Source organism: Furipterus horrens, unplaced genomic scaffold (genome assembly GCF_987537825.1).
Source record: "Furipterus horrens unplaced genomic scaffold, mFurHor1.1.pri manual_scaffold_1, whole genome shotgun sequence".
Classification (NCBI taxonomy): domain Eukaryota; kingdom Metazoa; phylum Chordata; class Mammalia; order Chiroptera; family Furipteridae; genus Furipterus; species Furipterus horrens.
Window position 1 is genome coordinate 155,329,031 of NW_028327171.1, and position 17,140 is coordinate 155,346,170.

At 35.7% G+C, this 17,140-nt stretch overlaps 1 protein-coding gene across 9 annotated transcripts in view; it reads right to left on the reverse strand.

Annotated features, from left to right (window-relative positions):
* The window catches only part of LOC150022090 (WD repeat, SAM and U-box domain-containing protein 1), a 429,825-nt gene that overhangs the window by 30,409 nt on the left and 382,276 nt on the right, over nucleotides 1-17,140 (reverse strand). For 8 of the 9 annotated variants that reach the window (XM_090280155.1, XM_090280147.1, XM_090280141.1 and 5 more), the window contains 4 exons: nucleotides 11,965-11,998; nucleotides 10,703-10,743; nucleotides 10,516-10,622; nucleotides 9,227-9,406 (listed from right to left, as the gene is read on the reverse strand). In XM_090280155.1, coding sequence (XP_090136281.1) covers nucleotides 9,227-9,406; nucleotides 10,516-10,622; nucleotides 10,703-10,743; nucleotides 11,965-11,998 — 362 coding nt within the window. The remainder of the gene's footprint in view (nucleotides 1-9,226; nucleotides 9,407-10,515; nucleotides 10,623-10,702; nucleotides 10,744-11,964; nucleotides 11,999-17,140) is intronic. The other variant, XM_090280139.1, reaches the window with a different exon arrangement.

The window sequence follows — 17,140 nt, forward strand, 5'->3', positions numbered from 1 at the left end:
CCAGATAAGAAAAGGTTAAATTGTGTGTTCTTGTCCAATTTTAATGTCATTTTTAAAAAGGGAAGCAGCTACCAAGTCAAATCCATAGAACTTACCCAGAAAAAAAATCTCCTTTTGTGACTGGGGGTTGGGAGTGAGTATTATTAAACTTAACTGCTCAGAAAGAAAGGACCCCCACAATCTGAGAGCAAGTAAATGCTCCATATGGAGAATGGGCAAAATCTGGCCATACAGGCATACAGGTTCAGTTTCAGAGCACCACAATAAAGCAAAGCATAGTCTTTTTGTCAGTGGAGGGTCTTGCCTTCAATTCGTAAAAAAACGCAACATCTGTGATGTGCAATAAAGCAAAGTGTAACAAAACAAAGCACAATAAACCTATAACCCTGAAAAGGCATCTAGTTCTTAATATGATGACAAGTTAAACAGGCCACCAGCTCCTGTATGCTCATCCCTAACTCTTATCCACCCCTGGAAATGCTACATACTTAAGAATTGATGTAGTCTAGACAAAAATAACCATCAAAAATCGAAAACAGAACTGAAAACTCGAAAGGTAACAGAAGCAACTGGGTTCCGATGTGGAGGATGGGAGATAACAGCAGAGATTTAATTCATGAATGGGAAGAGAGACTTTCTGTTTGTACCCCTCTCTCTCCTCAGCTTTGTCCTATAAGATCATTCATTGGTGAAGCAGGAATGCCAGTATCAGCAAGAGGTACTACAGCCCAGCAGGCTGGTCATCGACTCAACCACCTCTTCAGCACCCAAGAGAACAGAACAAAAGCAAGTTTCTCAGAAAAAAAATTTTTTTCTTAAACTACTTTGGATTCTTTAAAATTAATTGAAAAAAACACAAACTTCTGAGTGATCAAGAGAAAACAAGTAAACCTAAAAACTATAATCAGAAAGAAAAGAGAAACATGGCTATAAGTATAGTAGGGATTTTTAAAAGGACTTAGAGGAGAAGGTGGTGGGGAACAGTACAGCTTTTTAATTTCTCTGAATCCTCACATAAAAACAGAAAACTAGACAGGAAAATCAAAATCCACAGATATTTCCAACAAAATAAGGTAGCAAGGTATCCTCATGAACCCCACACTAGCATAAGTAGGTGACCACACATCCTACAGACCTGAAGTTGACATGTCTGTGAAAGGAAGCAACAGGATGCCTTATGGGCCTGAGGAAAGAAGACCTAACAAGTACTCCCTGGAAGGCGGGCGGGGTGGGGGGTGGGATAGGGGTGGTTTGGGTAATTTAAGAACAGCAGCTGAACTGGAATGGTTATGCCCACTCCAATAGCAAATCAGCCCATAGTAACTAGATTTGAAGAGACTCCTTCACTTTAATCATGAACAAAGAAAAAAGTGGTAATTGTTCTATTAGTCAACACATGCAGTTAGGCAACAAGTAAAAATCTATATATGACAGTACTGTATTACTAGGAATTGAAATGTGAAACTTTCAAAATCTGATGATGTTAAGACAGCGGATGTATAAAGTTTGAAAAATCATTTAATATAATTGGATATAATTTTCAAATTAGAAAATGACAACATCTCTTATGTGCTTTTATAGTTTCTTATACACACAAGAGCAGAAAAGTAAAGGGAAACCCTTCAAAAAAACAACCTCATTTCCAATTAGGAACGTATCTGAATATTAAGTGTAAGGACTGGCAAGATATACCATAGTTTCTTGGCATTTGTCATTCCAAGTTTCTATATTATATCATCTAGAGCAATTCCAAACTCGAAGATATGTAGCATTTGACAATATTCCTGAGGCCCAGACATAAACTGAGGCCAATGTGCAGAAGCAAGTCATGTAGGCGACTAGCATCATAGAGGACTTTCTTGCACTTCACTTTTCATACTTCATGCCTTTTGAATGAGATATTAAATGCTATAGCAGAGTTCACAAATTTGTGGACTCAAATGTCTTAAGACATATCTCTCTCAATGTCAAGGATCTCTTGCACCTGTAATTTCTCTCTGGACATTCCTTATACAAAGGTGGCACTAGATATAGAGTTATTTCCTACCTAAAACTGTATGTCAGTTGTACCCTTGGTTTCATTAACACAATCCTATAAAAATGACTATTATCCTAGGTTAAAATACTGGATTCCAACAGATACTCAAGTTTACAGAAAGTTACGTTATTGTGTATTTATAAAAGGTTCACTGAAAAAAATATCTGATGGACTGCTTGATTCCTTAAAAACAATTTTAAGTGTCAAACATATTCGATACATTACTTTGTTCTCTAACACTTGAATATACTTTACTGCACAGTTAATCAACTTCCTTATGATGAATGTTAAGCAAATTCTTATTTGTTCATATTGACATAGAAACTGCTTTAACAGTTGGAGCACAAAAACAAATGCAAGTAAGACAGTATGCATTGAAAGAATAAAATTTGTATAATCATATACTCATCAGTTTGCCTCTTAACACATTATTCTTCTAGGCCCAATTTCAATTCTCTATTACTCCAATTTATTGTTTTGAGAAAGAGTCTGCTTCTCTTAAAATTCAAGATGAAGAAATTCACTGTAGCTTAAAATAGGACTTGTAGAAAATTAAAGTTAGCCTCTTGATCCTTTAAAATTTTGCAAAAACATTAAAATACTTTAGAATGATGTGAAAAATAAATGTCCCAGTCTATTTATTTACTAATTTATTCTATGTTTAATTTGTTGAATTTGCTAACTTTCCAAATTTTGAAACACACACACACAAGCAGATTCCTTATTTACTAGAGAATGTGCAACCATTTTGGTCTCCAGTCCTAATAGTGATTTTCCTAATTCAGCTGTTAGAGCACCATGTATTTCAATAACTTCTAAACCTGAGACTCATCCTTCAAAAACTATTTCATGTCATTGAGTCCTGTAAGAATTTCGTATTCTTTATCTGGCTATCAGAATAGAATTCTATTACTATTAATTATTTTTACTATGCCTGTCCTGTGTCTTCAAACAACGTTCATTGATATCCAAAATTACTTTTTAATGTTTTGATTATGCTGTTACAGTTGTCCCAATTTCTTTTCCCTCTGCTTCCTTCCACCCAGTGACACCCCTCCCTCCAGTTGTCCCCCTGCCTTAGTCCATGCCCGTTGGTTGTGCATATAGTTCTTCTCAACATTTTCCTATCTACTCCACTCCCTATGCTTCTTAATTCCTGTATCATCTCCCTCCCTTTCTCCCTTCCCCCTTCCCAGTTGACCTCCCCGCAATATGTTCCCCATACCTATTATTCTTTTTCCACTCTCGTTGCCTACTTAGTTTGCCTTTGTTTCGATTCCCTAGCTTCTGTTGTTGGCTTTTGTGATACAGTTTTCATTTTAATATTCATAGTTTTAATTCTCCTTCTCTTAAGTAAGTCCCTTTAACATCTCATATCACTAGTGGTTTGGATCCAATGAACTCCTTCAGTTTTACTTTATCCTGGAATCACTTTCTCTGCCCTTTTATTCTGAATGACAGCTTCGCTGGACAGAGTAATCGTGGCTGTAGGTTTTTGATTTTCATTACTTTGAATATTTCTTGCCAGTCCCTTCTTGCCTGCAGAGTCTCCTTTGAGAAATCAGCTGACAGTCTAATTGGGATCCTTTTGTACATAATCCTCTTCTCTCTTGCTGCTTTGAAGATTCTTTCTCCTTAATTTTTGACATTTTGATTATAATGTGTCTTGGTGTGGTTCTCCCTGGGTCCAGTTTATTTGGAGCTCTCTGTGCTTCCTGGACCTGTAAGTCTATTTCCTTCCCCAAGTTAGGGAAGTTCTGCTTCATTATTTTTTTCACATAAAATTTCAATTTCTAGTTCTTCTTTACCTTTTGGCAAACCTATAATTCGGATGTTGGCTTGCTTATAGCTGTCCCAGAGGTTTCTGAGCCTCTCCTTATTTTCCTCACTTTTTGTTTCCTCTTTCTGCACTGGTTGACTGTTTGTTCCTTCCCTGTGTTCCGATTTGTTGATTTGATCCCTGGTTTTCTTTCCCTCGCAACTTATTTCTTATGTGGTTTTGTTCATTGCAGCAGGACTAGCCTTCATCCCTTCCCCGTCTTGATTAAGTTCCGCTTTTAGTTCTGTAAGCTCTCTTATAACTATAGCTCTGAACTAAGCCTCAGAAAGATTATCTATCTGCTGGTTTGATAAATCATGTATTTGTTGTCTGGTCAGCTGCGTGATTGGGATCTCTATCATTATCCCTGCCATCCTGACAGGTTTGTTTACCTTTCCTCCTTAGGCGGGGCTGTTACACCTCCTACGCTATTAGGGGCAGAGCCCTGTGCACTTGTCACTACCGGCCGACCCTTCTCACCATGCTGTGGCTTTTTGTGTGGGGGCGGGGGCCCAAGATGGATTCCTGGCGTTCACTCTCTGCTGAGAGACGGGGAGTCTCCTCCTCTATCCCCACACCTTCTGGGCCTCACAGTCTGAGGCAATGGGGGTCTGCCTTCCCTGGCATTGGAATCACGAGCTGACAGGTTTGGTCTGCAGCCAGGGGTGCTCCCCAGGTGCTTCTCACCTCCCCTTAAATACGGGTGTCTATGCTTACCGCAGTCCCACCACTTGTCACTGCAGCTGCCGCCGCCAGCACAACTTGACCTCTCTGCCCTAGCCTCGCCCCTCCTACCTGTTCGGACGAGCACCACTTCTTTATAACTTCATATGTTGGACTTCCATTTATTTTCTGGAACTTCTGGTTATTGCTGGTTTTGCGGTAGTTTTATTCCTTCTTAGTTGTGGAGGGAGACGGAGAGTGTCAGTCTAGGCCTCCATCTTGGCTCGAAGTCTCAGAAATTATTTTACATTGTCAAGTGTTCCTGCTTAGAAGGTATTGTTAAGACTTTTTTTGTGATTTTAACGAGAAATAAACTACTGAAGATGTTAAATTCACCAGAATTTTAAAAAACTACATTGTATTACCTACTTTCAGGAAAAAAAGTAAATTGTAAAGTAAGTTATTTAAGATAACTCACAGTATGGCCTGGGTACTAAACCACCTAACCCTAAGTATTTTCATAAAATCAGTATTCTGTTAACTTCTTAAATGGTCATAAGCCTCCAAGAGATTTAAATAGGCTCACATACCATCTTTAATATGTAAGGAAAGTATAATACTATACTTTAAAATAGTTTTCTATAACAGACATTGTTATTTGACTCTTGATTAACAATAAATCTCACTATGAATATCCTATTCTTAAGCTTTATGGTTAATTAAGATTTTACTATAGAATACTGATAATATTGTATATTGATATTGAGTCTATAGTGTCTGGTTATTATGTTTATTAGAGCATGACACTAAGACTTCAAACTGTTTTTGATAAAGATCTAGTATCCAGAATACATAAACAACTCTTACAACCCAACAATAAAAAGACAAATAAACCAATTTAAAAAGGGCCAAGATTCAGAGACATATCTCCAGGGAAGATATACAAATGGCCAATAAGCACTTGAAAATATGCTCCATGTCATTAGGTTAATGCAAGTCAGAACCATAATGAAATACCACTTCACATCTGCTAGGATGGCAATAATCAGGAAGATAGGTAATAGTAGGAGTTAACAAAAATGAAGAAATTAGGAACCTCACATATTGCTGGTGAGATTGAAAAAAATAGTATAGCTGCTTTGAAAGACAGTCTGGCAGTTCCTCAAAATGTTAAATGTTAAATGTATATATAACTCTACATTTATATATACCCAAGCTATATAAAAATATATATTCACATAACTCATACATATATGTTCACAGCAGCATCACTGACAATAGCCAAAAATGTGAAAAGCCACCTAAATGTCCATCAAGTGATGAATGGATAAACAAAATGTGGTATAGCCATAGCCATACAATGAAGTACTATTCATCCATAAAAAGGAATGAAGTACTTATACACACAAAAATATGGATAAACACTGAAAGCATTATGTTAAATAAATAAGAGAAGCCAGACACAAGAGGTCACATATTTTACCGTTCCATTTACAAGAAATGTCAAAAAGAGGTAAATCTAGAGAGACAAAAAATAGATTAGTCATTGCCAGTGGTTAGGAAAAGAAGATACGGGGTTTCTTTCAGGAGGTCAAAATGTTGTGAAATTAGATAGTGGTGTACATACTAAAAACCACTGAATTTTACATGTAAAAGTGACCTGAACACTGAAAATTACAGGAAGTTGTTGAAAAATTTTTTTAAAGACTTGAGTGAACAGAAAAAAATCCTGTGCTTATGGATTGGGAATTTTAATATTGATAGGATGACAATAATCCTCAAATTGATCTACAAATTCAATATAATCCCTGTGAATATCAAGTGAATTTTTTTTTTTTGCAGAAATTAAAATTTTGCATAAAATTCATATGGAAATGCAAGGTACCCAGAGTAGCAAAACAAATCTTGAAAAACAAAGATGGAGAACACAAACTTTTCAGTTTCAAAACTTACTACAAACCCACAGTAATTAAAAGTGTGGTACTAGTATAATAGACAAAAAAAATCAATGAAATAGAATTCAGAGTACAGAAATAAACCCTGACATTTATGGTCAATTGATTTTTAACAAGGTACCAAGATAATTCAAAGGGGGAAATAACAACTTTTCAACAAATGGTACCAGGACAACTAAATATCCACATCTAAAAGAATGAAGCTGGACCCCTACTTTACACCATTTACAAAAATTAAGTAAAATATTGATCACACAGCTAAATCTAAGAGCTAAAACTACAAAAGTCACAGAAGGAAACATCAGCGTAAATCTTTGAGATAGGATTAAGCAATGGCTCCTCAGATATTACACCTACAGCACATGCAACAAGAGAACAAAAACAGATAAACTGGACTGCATCAAAATTTAAAACTTTTATGTAGTAAAGGGAGAAAATACTTACAAATCATGTATCTGATAAGAGTCTAGTATCCAAATTTATATATAAACAACTCAACAAAAATAAGATAACCTGGTTTTTTATATGGGCAAAGGCTTTAAATCAACATTTCTCCAAAGATACACCAATGGTCAACAAGCACAATAATAATCAGGAAAATGCATATCAAAACTACAATGAGAAACCATTAGGATGGCTATAATTTAAAAAGCAAAAAAGTGTCGATGATACAGAAAAACTGGAATCCACATACATTGCTAGTAAGAAAGTAAATAAAATTGCACAGCTGCTTTGGCAAATAGTCTGGCAGTTCCTCAAATGTCGTCGTCGGCAGCCGTCCGTCTCGAGAGACGATGGTGTAGCTTCTTAAGAGTCTATCTGCACCGCCGAGAATGGCTGTGCAGTCCGACTCGGGAGTGACATGGTATCTGTCTCCTCCCGTGTTGAATCGACATCTTGTGATGACGCTGAAGCTACAGAGCCTGGGCAGGGTAATATGGAGGGTCTGCTGTTGCCCATGCAGCAGACCCCCCCTCTCTTCGCAGCTGAAGGGTCCAAGGGAAAGACGGAGTCAATACAGCTTGGCTTCAGGTGCGCCGCAGGAGTTGCCGGTGTTGACTACAACGTCAAACCGCCTTAGGGACTCCGGCTCCGGATTTTCTGTCGGGGTTTACTCCCTTAGCCTTTCCCCTGAAGAGGTATGCCGCAAGGCAGCGGAGGTTTTTTGGAGTCAGAGTTTTCCTTCTCTGATGTACCCTGACTGGAAGATCGAACCAGCGACACTTAGCTCGCAGGCCGACGCTCAATCCACTGAGCTAAACCAGCCAGGGCAGGCCTCAAATGTAACCATAGAGTTACCATTAGACCTACCAATTCCATTCCTAATTATGCATGCAAGAAAATTGCAAACAGGTGCCCACTCAGAAACCTGTGCATGAATGTTCCTAGCACCATTATTCATAATAGCTAAAAAACTGAAACAGTCTAAATTCAACCACTGTTGAATGTCTGAGCAAAAAGTGATAAATTTATATAACAGTATACTATTCAGTTATGAAAAGAAATGACCTACTAACATATACTACAACAAGGATAAACCTTGAAAATCTGCTAAAAGAGGCCAGACACAAAAGGCTGTGTATTATATGATTCTATTTGTAGAAAATGTCAAGAATAGGTAAATCCTTAGAGACAGAAAGCAGATGAGTGATTGCCAGGGACTAGAAAGAAAGGGAATAAGGAGTGACTAATAATAGGTCTGGAGTTTCTTTTTGAAGTAATGAAAATGTTTGAAATTAGATAGTGGTGGTAGTTGTACAACTCTGTAAAGATACTAAAAACCATTTATAAAAAGGTGAGTTTTTATCATATTATATCTCAAATTTTAAAATACATGTTTTTATATTTTTATTTTATTGTTTATGCTATTACAGTTGTCCCAAATTTTCCCCCTTATCTCCCTCCACACCCCCTCCCACTCCCTCAGGTAATCCCCACACCATTGTCCATATTCATGGGTCATGCATATATGTTCTTTGGCTACTCTATTCCCTATACTATACTTTACACCCCCATGACTATTCTGTAACTACCAATTTGTACTTCTTAATCCTCTCACATTTTTACCCATCCCCTCCAACTCCCCTGCCATATGGCACCCATATTTTTTAAAACTGAATTTATTGGGGTGCCATTGGCTAATAAAATTATATAGGCTTCAGGGGTATAATTCTACAATAGAACATCTGTACATTGTATTGTATGTTCAGCAACCCAAGTCAAGTCTCCTTCCATCACCATTTATCCCCCATTTACCCTCTCCTACCTCCCCACCCCCTTTTCCATCTGGTAATCCCATACTGTTCTCTGTCTATGAAATAGGGTTCTTTTTGCTTAATCCCTTCACCTTTTCCTCCCAGGACCCCTCCCCCCAAATTACAGTTGAATGGTGGCTTTAGTTACCTAAACATTTATCTTCCATAACCCAGCAATTTTCAACCAGTGTGCTGTGGCAAACTAGTCTGCTGCAAAAAATTTAAAAACATGAAATACCTGACTGCTTAGTCAGGAGCACTGACCTCTTTCCCTTAGGCTGTCAAATAAAAAAATGACAACTGCCATCCAGTGTGACTGAATCAAAATTATACCTATTTTTTGTCAGATCAAAAAAAAAAATACAGTTTTTGGTGTGCCACAGAACTTTAGTAATTAGTTTATATTGCCATGAGATGAAAAAAGTTGAAAATCGCTGCCATAATCTAATAAAAATGTATTGTCCTATACAAAGACATAATCTTTCACCAATCTTACCAATTTTCAAATCATCAGCCAGACTTTCTTTTGTAAGATTCAACAGTTCTTTCCCATCAATGTTATTCACTTTGAAAACACCAACAAGGTCATTTAAATCTTGTGTACAAAGCCACGTTGAGACATCATCTTCAGACCAATCTTCAGTAAAAGGCTTCAGTTGCTCCTCTGTGCTCCTTGCTTAAAAACAAACAAATGAAACCCCCCCACAAACAAAAAGGCAAGTGAAATAAAAACAAAATAAAAATGGTTTCCTTTATAAACATTCTCATTTTGTCCTAAAATCTGTTTTACTACTTTAACATCCCTTTTAAAAAAATCAGAAAATCATGGGTGGACAGGACAGGCGAGAGCAATGAGGGAAAAATGGGATAACTGTAATAGAACAATAATAAAAATTTTTTTTTTCAGAAAATCAAATAGCACGTATAATTAAAGTAGTATTTAATACATTACTAGAGAGAATTATGCTTAGTGAAATAAGCCAGGCAAAGAAAGAAAAATACCATATGATATCACCTAATACAGGAAACTAAAGAACAACACAAAGGAACTAAATAGAACAAAGAGCAGAATAGCAGTCAATAGGGGGGAGGGGAGAGGGAGAGAAGGGGGATAAGTAAGGGAAGGGTTTAATTAAAGAGCCTGTATAAAAGACTCATGGACATGGACAACGGGGAGGGATATGATTGCGGGAGAGGGGGTGGGTTGGGTGGGGGAGAGAAATTAGGGGAAAAGGGGACAACTGTAATTGAAAAACCAAAATAACAACAACAACAAAAAAAATAACAGCGAAAAAAAAAAAGTAGTATTTAATACATTAAATACTACTCTTTTGTAACTTTTTTTACTGAAAATTTTTCTTTACTATATAAAATTCTTATCAGCAGAGGAATTCTTTTTGGCTTTATCAGCTGCGTATCAGAACTGCTATTTGGTTAATTCTGACAGTGATTTTTTTAAAAACCTCAAATTATGCATCAATGTTGTTTGATGAGACCAAAAATAAAACAAACAAACAAACAAAACTATAATTTCCATTTTGTTCACAGGCTACATTTACCTGAAAAAATGAGTATGGAGTATAAATAATTAGCTTACAAAGCTATGGGAAGTGAGATATACATGAATGTGCACCCAAAGTATTTATCAACAGTCCTAACATAGTCAACTACTTTAACACTGTCTCCTCTAAAATTCTTCTTAAATTATATTAAATACAGGTTGTATACTTTATATTGAGAAAAGCAAGGGGGTTGAACTGGGTTAAATATGTTTTCCTTACTAACCTTGGCAGAGTGTTTTTGGGTCAAATTGCCAGATGTTCACTGTTTTGTCCATTGAACCAGTAGCAAGTAAAAGAATATTGGGTGCAAAGGCACAAGTTGTGACATACCTAGTTAAGAAAAACAACACTTATATATCCTCAGACTAATTTTTTAATTATATTAGTACAAAGTGGGGTTAAGTTCAGACCTGGTATGCTGAGTCAATGTGTGAAGTATAGTCTCAGTATTCTGGAGAAAAAACAAAACAAAACAAAAAGCTTTATATTTACTCAGGCGCAAGTTACTAATAAAAATTTGTTTGACATAATTTATATACTATATGTATTTTAATATTATTAGTCACTATTATAGGTTGAAACTTCAACCAATGAATAAAGAATAATATCTATACCTGATAATATTATCAGGTACTTATTTCACTTTTTCTTAATTACCAGCACTGTTGTCTATGACCACTTTCCTAGAAATTTTTATGGAAGTTATTTTTGTACTCTTGATTTTTGCTGATTTGTTTGAACTTACTAATAGTAACTTAAACATCTATTACATGAAATAATTTGTATTTTTGCTATGGCATTTGACTTGTACTCATTGCAGGGCCAATGAGTAGAAATTAATCACTTAGATTTTGAGTACACGTAGCTGGCCATCCAGCATATAGGTGCATATAACAGACTCATATACATATTTTATGGAAAAATTTAATGTTATAATTGTTTTTGTAAATGTAAAATCTCATGACAATTTCATCAAAATTTTTAAGGAACTATATTACCTCATTTGAGCATTCTTTCCCATTTCCTGCCAGAACTCTTAGTGATTTGATCCACTACATTTTGACCAACTACAGCCTGAACTAGATCATTATAAGTCTTTCCTCAACATGGACTCCTCTTGGAGAATATTTTCATTAACTATATCTTCACTATACATAAAATGTTCACTTTTCTTCATACTCATGCAACCTGATCTTTATTCACATGATTCTACCCAAAATTCCCATTTTTTCAAAATCATTATAACCTACTCTTCCTTATAATGGTCTCTAAATCTAGCTAGGGCTCTAACAGTGGTAGGCCACTTTCACATATCCTGGGGTAAGGATTCATCCTTTGTTGTTACAAAAACCTGGTGTAAAACTTTAAGAAAAATTGATATAAAGTGATATTTTGGATATTGGTGCTCTTTAAATCTGTATTTTCTTTGATGAGATTAAAAATCTGTCCATCTTAAAATAATTATTAAAATATTTAAGGACTTCTCCCAGAACCAATACCTTAATTGTATAACTATTTCAGCATTTCTGAAAATGTTTATATTATATTCTTGGGCACCCTAAACAAAAAAAAGGTATACAATTTTTCATCTTGCCTAACTTAAGCTTGAAGTTCAGTAGCCTAATAAATATACTTTACACAGATCACACACACAAGATTATAAAATACTTACAATATCATACACTATTACAGACTTATCCACTGATCTTTAAAAGAAAAAAAAAAGGAGTGAAAAGTTCTATAGAAAACAAAGTATAGCATTCATTTAACTAGTATTTTAAATTCATTAAATAACTTTTTAAGGAAAGGCTGAAATATTATTATACAAACATTTAGAATGCACCTTTCATATTAATGAACTTTTATTCAAAAAACTACATGTCATATATGAAATTTATCAGAAAATTACACACTTTATTAAACATTAGCATGTGCTATTTATACTATAAAGTCATAAAGAGAATAAGCATTTGTGGTGTATAAATAAGATGCAATCGCATTAAGTTAGTAACTCAAAGGGAAAAACCACTACAAGAAAAAGCTATTACTTGCTACTTGGTTTTTGTTTCAGATAGCAGTGTTCTTTATCATTGATATGGCTGTGCCTTAATTACTAGTCAATGTATATGTCTTGATTGTGACTCACTTTTGAAAATTATAATTTACATATAAATTATAATTCACATATGAAATAAAATACAAGGGAGTGGGAATCATATAAATGCATTCTGGATGTCAGAAAAACATAGTTATAGCATTAAATGCTCAATTCCAGCCAAAACACATTAAGAAATCATACTTGTAGCTAACATTACTTGAATATGTACATGCCAGACATAATTTATAGACACATTTATTTAGTCTTAAATCCCACAAGGTAGAAAGTATTATTGCTGGAATATCTAAAATTCTTAGAGAAAACTCCATTATTTCTGAGCATCCTAAAAAAGAAAACTAGAAGAAAATTCTAATTTCCGAGACTACCACTTATACAATTAAAATCAATTAATTCTAATTATATATTGCTTGAGAAGCTGGATCATCATTAGTAATCTTATGATTGGAAAGACAGAAATTTGGGCAACAAACAAGAGTTCTTATGGGAATAGCAAGCAATAAGACTGAACAAATACTATACTCATGGACAGGAAGAATTAACGTTATCCATACTACCCAAAGCAATCTACAGATTCAATGCAATCCTTTAGAAATACCAATATCATTTTTCACAGAACTAGAACAAATAATCCTAAAATGTATATGAAACCACAAAAGACCCCAAATGCCAAAGCAATCATGAAAAACAAGAACAAAGTTGGAAGTATCAGGCTACCTGGTATCAACTATACTACAAGATTATAGTAATCAACATGGTACTGCCCTGGCTGGTTTAGCTCAGTGGATTGAGCGTCGGCCTGCGAGCTAAGTGTCGCTGGTTCGATCTTCCAGTCAGGGTACATCAGAGAAGGAAAACTCTGACTCCAAAAAACCTCCGCTGCCTTGCGGCATACCTCTTCAGGGGAAAGGCTAAGGGAGTAAACCCCGACAGAAAATCCGGAGCCGGAGTCCCTAAGGCGGTTTGACGTTGTAGTCAACACCGGCAACTCCTGCGGCGCACCTGAACCCAAGCTGTATCGACTCCGTCTTTCCCTTGGACCCTTCAGCTGCGAAGAGAGGGGGGGTCTGCTGCATGGGCAACAGCAGACCCTCCATATTACCCTGCCCAGGCTCTGTAGCTTCAGCGTCATCGCAAGATGTCGATTCAACACGGGAGGAGACAGATACCATGTCACTCCCGAGTCGGACTGCACAGCCATTCTTGGCGGTGCAGATAGACTCTGAAGAAGCTACACCATCGTCTCTCGAGACGGACGGCTGCCGACGACTGGCATAAAAACAGACACAGAGATCAATGAAACAGAATAGAGAGCCCAGATATAAACTCACCTACATGGCCAATTAATCTATGAGAAAGAAGACAAGACTATACAACAGGGTAAAGACAGTCTCTTTAATAAGTAGTACTGGGAAATCAGACAGAACATAAAAAAGAATAAAACTGGATCACTTTCTTACATGAACTACAAGAATAAACTCAAAATTTTAAAGACTGGAATTAAGACCTGACACCATAAAACTCCTAGAAGAAAATATAGGTAGGTAATTCTTTGATATCACTTTTAGCTATATATTTTTTGGATATGTTTCCTCAGGCAAGGAAAACAAAAGGAAAAAACAAATGAAACTACATCAAACTAAAAAGTTTTTGCACAGCAAAGGAAACCATCAACAAAACAAAAAGACAGCCTACTGGATGGGAAAAGATATTCATAAATGACACACCCATTAAGGGGTTAATACTAAAATACATTAGAAATTCATATAACTTAATATCAAAAAAAAATCTGATTTAAAAAATGGGCAAAGGATCTGAGGAGACACTTTTCCAAAGAGAACATACCGATGGCCAATAGACATATGAAAAGATGCTCAGCATCACTAATCATCAGAGAAATGCAAATTAAAACCACAATGAAATATCATCTCACACCTGTCAGGATGGCCATCATCAATAAATCAATTAACAAGTGCTGGAGAGAGGGGAACCCCTTTGCACTGTTGGTGGGAATGAGGACTGGTAGAGCCACTGTAGAAAGCTGTATGGAGATACCTCAAAATATTAAAAATGGATCTGTCTTTTGACTCAGTGATCCCACTCTGGGAATATATCTGAAGGAACCCAAAGTACTAATTCAAAAAAACATAAGCACCCCTATGTTCATTGCAGCATTATTTACAATTGCCAAGATATAGAAGTAGCCCAGGTGTCCATAAGTAGATGAGTAGATGAAACAACTATGGGACATTTACACAGTGGAATACTACTCAGTCATAAAGGAAGAAAATTTTACCATTTGTGACAGTATGAATGGACCTAGAGAACATTATACTAAGTGAAATAAGCCAATCAGAGAAAGACAAATACCATATGATTTCACTTATATGTGGGATTTCATGAACAAGCTGAACAAGCTAAGTAGAGACAGACTCATAGATAGAGAGCAGGATGACAGTTAATGTCTGGGGGTAGGTTAGCATGTGGAGGGATTGAGCAGGAAGGAAAAAGGACTCATGGACATGGACAGACAGCAGCAGTGTAGTGATTGCAAGGGAAGGGGTGTATAAGGGGAATAAATAGTAATGGGAAAAAAAAATTTTTAAATAAAATTCATTTCTATGTTAGCCTAAATCCTACGTTTTTTGATTTTACACTTCCTAGAACATCATCTCCCAAGAATATATTAAAATTGATTTATAATACACACATAGCCTAACCATTTCAGCCTTAAAAAAGCAAAAAAGCAGATGGCATGGATATTCAAATTTCACTAAAGCTTTCACAAGACATCTAATTTCAAGCAATGCAATGTGTAATAACTTTCTATAATTCAAATTGTAACATGTACTTTTCAGCTACTAATGAACTAACTTCTCCAATAGGATTGTGTTAACAGTGTTGTAAAGAGATACAAAATAAAAGATGATTTCAGTTTTGGAAAGGTGATCTTAAGCCTTCTTATGCTAGTCATTACTGAGCAAGAGAGGGTTGTTTGTTATAGCCACTCCTAATTAATGACTATTCATGACAATCCTAATTCATGACAATATATCATCCACATTTATAAAATGGATAAAAAGTAAACAAGCATTGGGAAGAGAAGGGGACATTTACTTCCTATCCCTTCTGGAATAAAAATTTTGACCTCCTTCTCCTTCTTAGCAGGAAAGAAAAAAACCCAGATAACTGAAAAATTGGGGGGAAGACACTGGGTCACGTTGCTCAGGCCCTTCTACATTTTCTCTTTTCTCTGACACGCTCCTGCATGGGAACTCTGCAGTGGTCCATGATGCCCAAGAGCAGGTAGTGAGGAAGTCAGGTACAGATCTACAGTCTTGTTAACAGTTATCCAGTCTCTCTGTCCTGCATTTCTCTCTCACTAGTTTTCAACTCAAGAAGAGGGTGTTACTTACTGAACTCTTAAAACTACTACAATGATGGACATTTTAAAACTGGTTTCCAATGAATCCTAAGAACTGAAAATTTATAGGAAAATGCAGCATTATTTGAATTATAAAGAACTAATACATATAATGTTCATTTTGTCTAGCTGGATCAAGAGAAGTAGAGTGGAACAAAAGACAGATTCTAAGGGGCTAGAGGAAAGTTATGAGAGGAGAGATGTGGAGAAAGATAGAAGGGGAAGTTCTTCCATATTTTGCTCCATGAGGTGCAATGCCATTCTCACTCTTAAAGCTAATGGAAAGTATGGTGCAGATACAAGAATCTATGTATTTTCTGGTAATCCAAGATATTGAAGAGATTCTTCAAAAAGGTAAAACAATGTCATTCAGACACTAATGGCTTTTATCTCTATTTCCATTATCTTGGTAGTGTTAGTTCAGCAAGGCATAGAAGATATCTAAGGTATAGGATTGAAAAGAAAGAGAAAAAAGCAATCATTATTAACATGTAATATAATTTTGTACATAAAAAAATCCAAAGTTAGAATATTTATAGAGAAACCCATAGTCTTTCCATATATATTTCTCTATATTAGCCACATCTTTTATAATAGCAACAAAAAATTAAGTACCTAGAAATAAATGTAATAAGAGATGAGGAAAACATCTATATAGAAGACAATTATTAAAAGAAATAAAAACAAATGGAAAAATATTCCATCCTCATCTATTAGAAGACTCAATATTATAAAAATATCAACTCTCCCCAGATTTGTCAGATTCAATGTAATCCCAATCAAAATCCAAACAGGGAGAATTAGAGGTGATTTGACAAGCTAATTCTAAAATTTACATGGCAGTGTCAAAAACCAAGAATAACCAAAATGTAAAGCCTTAGAAAGATAGACTGGCATTAGAGCAAGGATAGATAAAGAGAAAAATAGAATAGCAGGCTGAGAAGCAGACCCACACATATGTGGTCAATGATTTCTGACAAGTTAGCATGACAAGTGGGTTTTTCAATACATAGTGCTGGTCAACTGGACATCCATATGGAAAGAAATGAAACTGGATTCCTATCACACATCATATACAAAAATCAAATTTGAGGAAGGAACAATGAAGAAAGTTTTAGAAGGCAATACAGGAAAATATCTTCATGACCTCAGAACATAAAGAAAATAATTACTGGAATTATAAATTGTAAAAAAGCAAATCCACAGGATAGGAAAAGATATCTGCAACACAGATAACCAATAAATGGCTCATATATAGAAATACAGAAAGAATGTGTGTGTGTGTGTGTGTGTGTGTGTGTGTGTGTA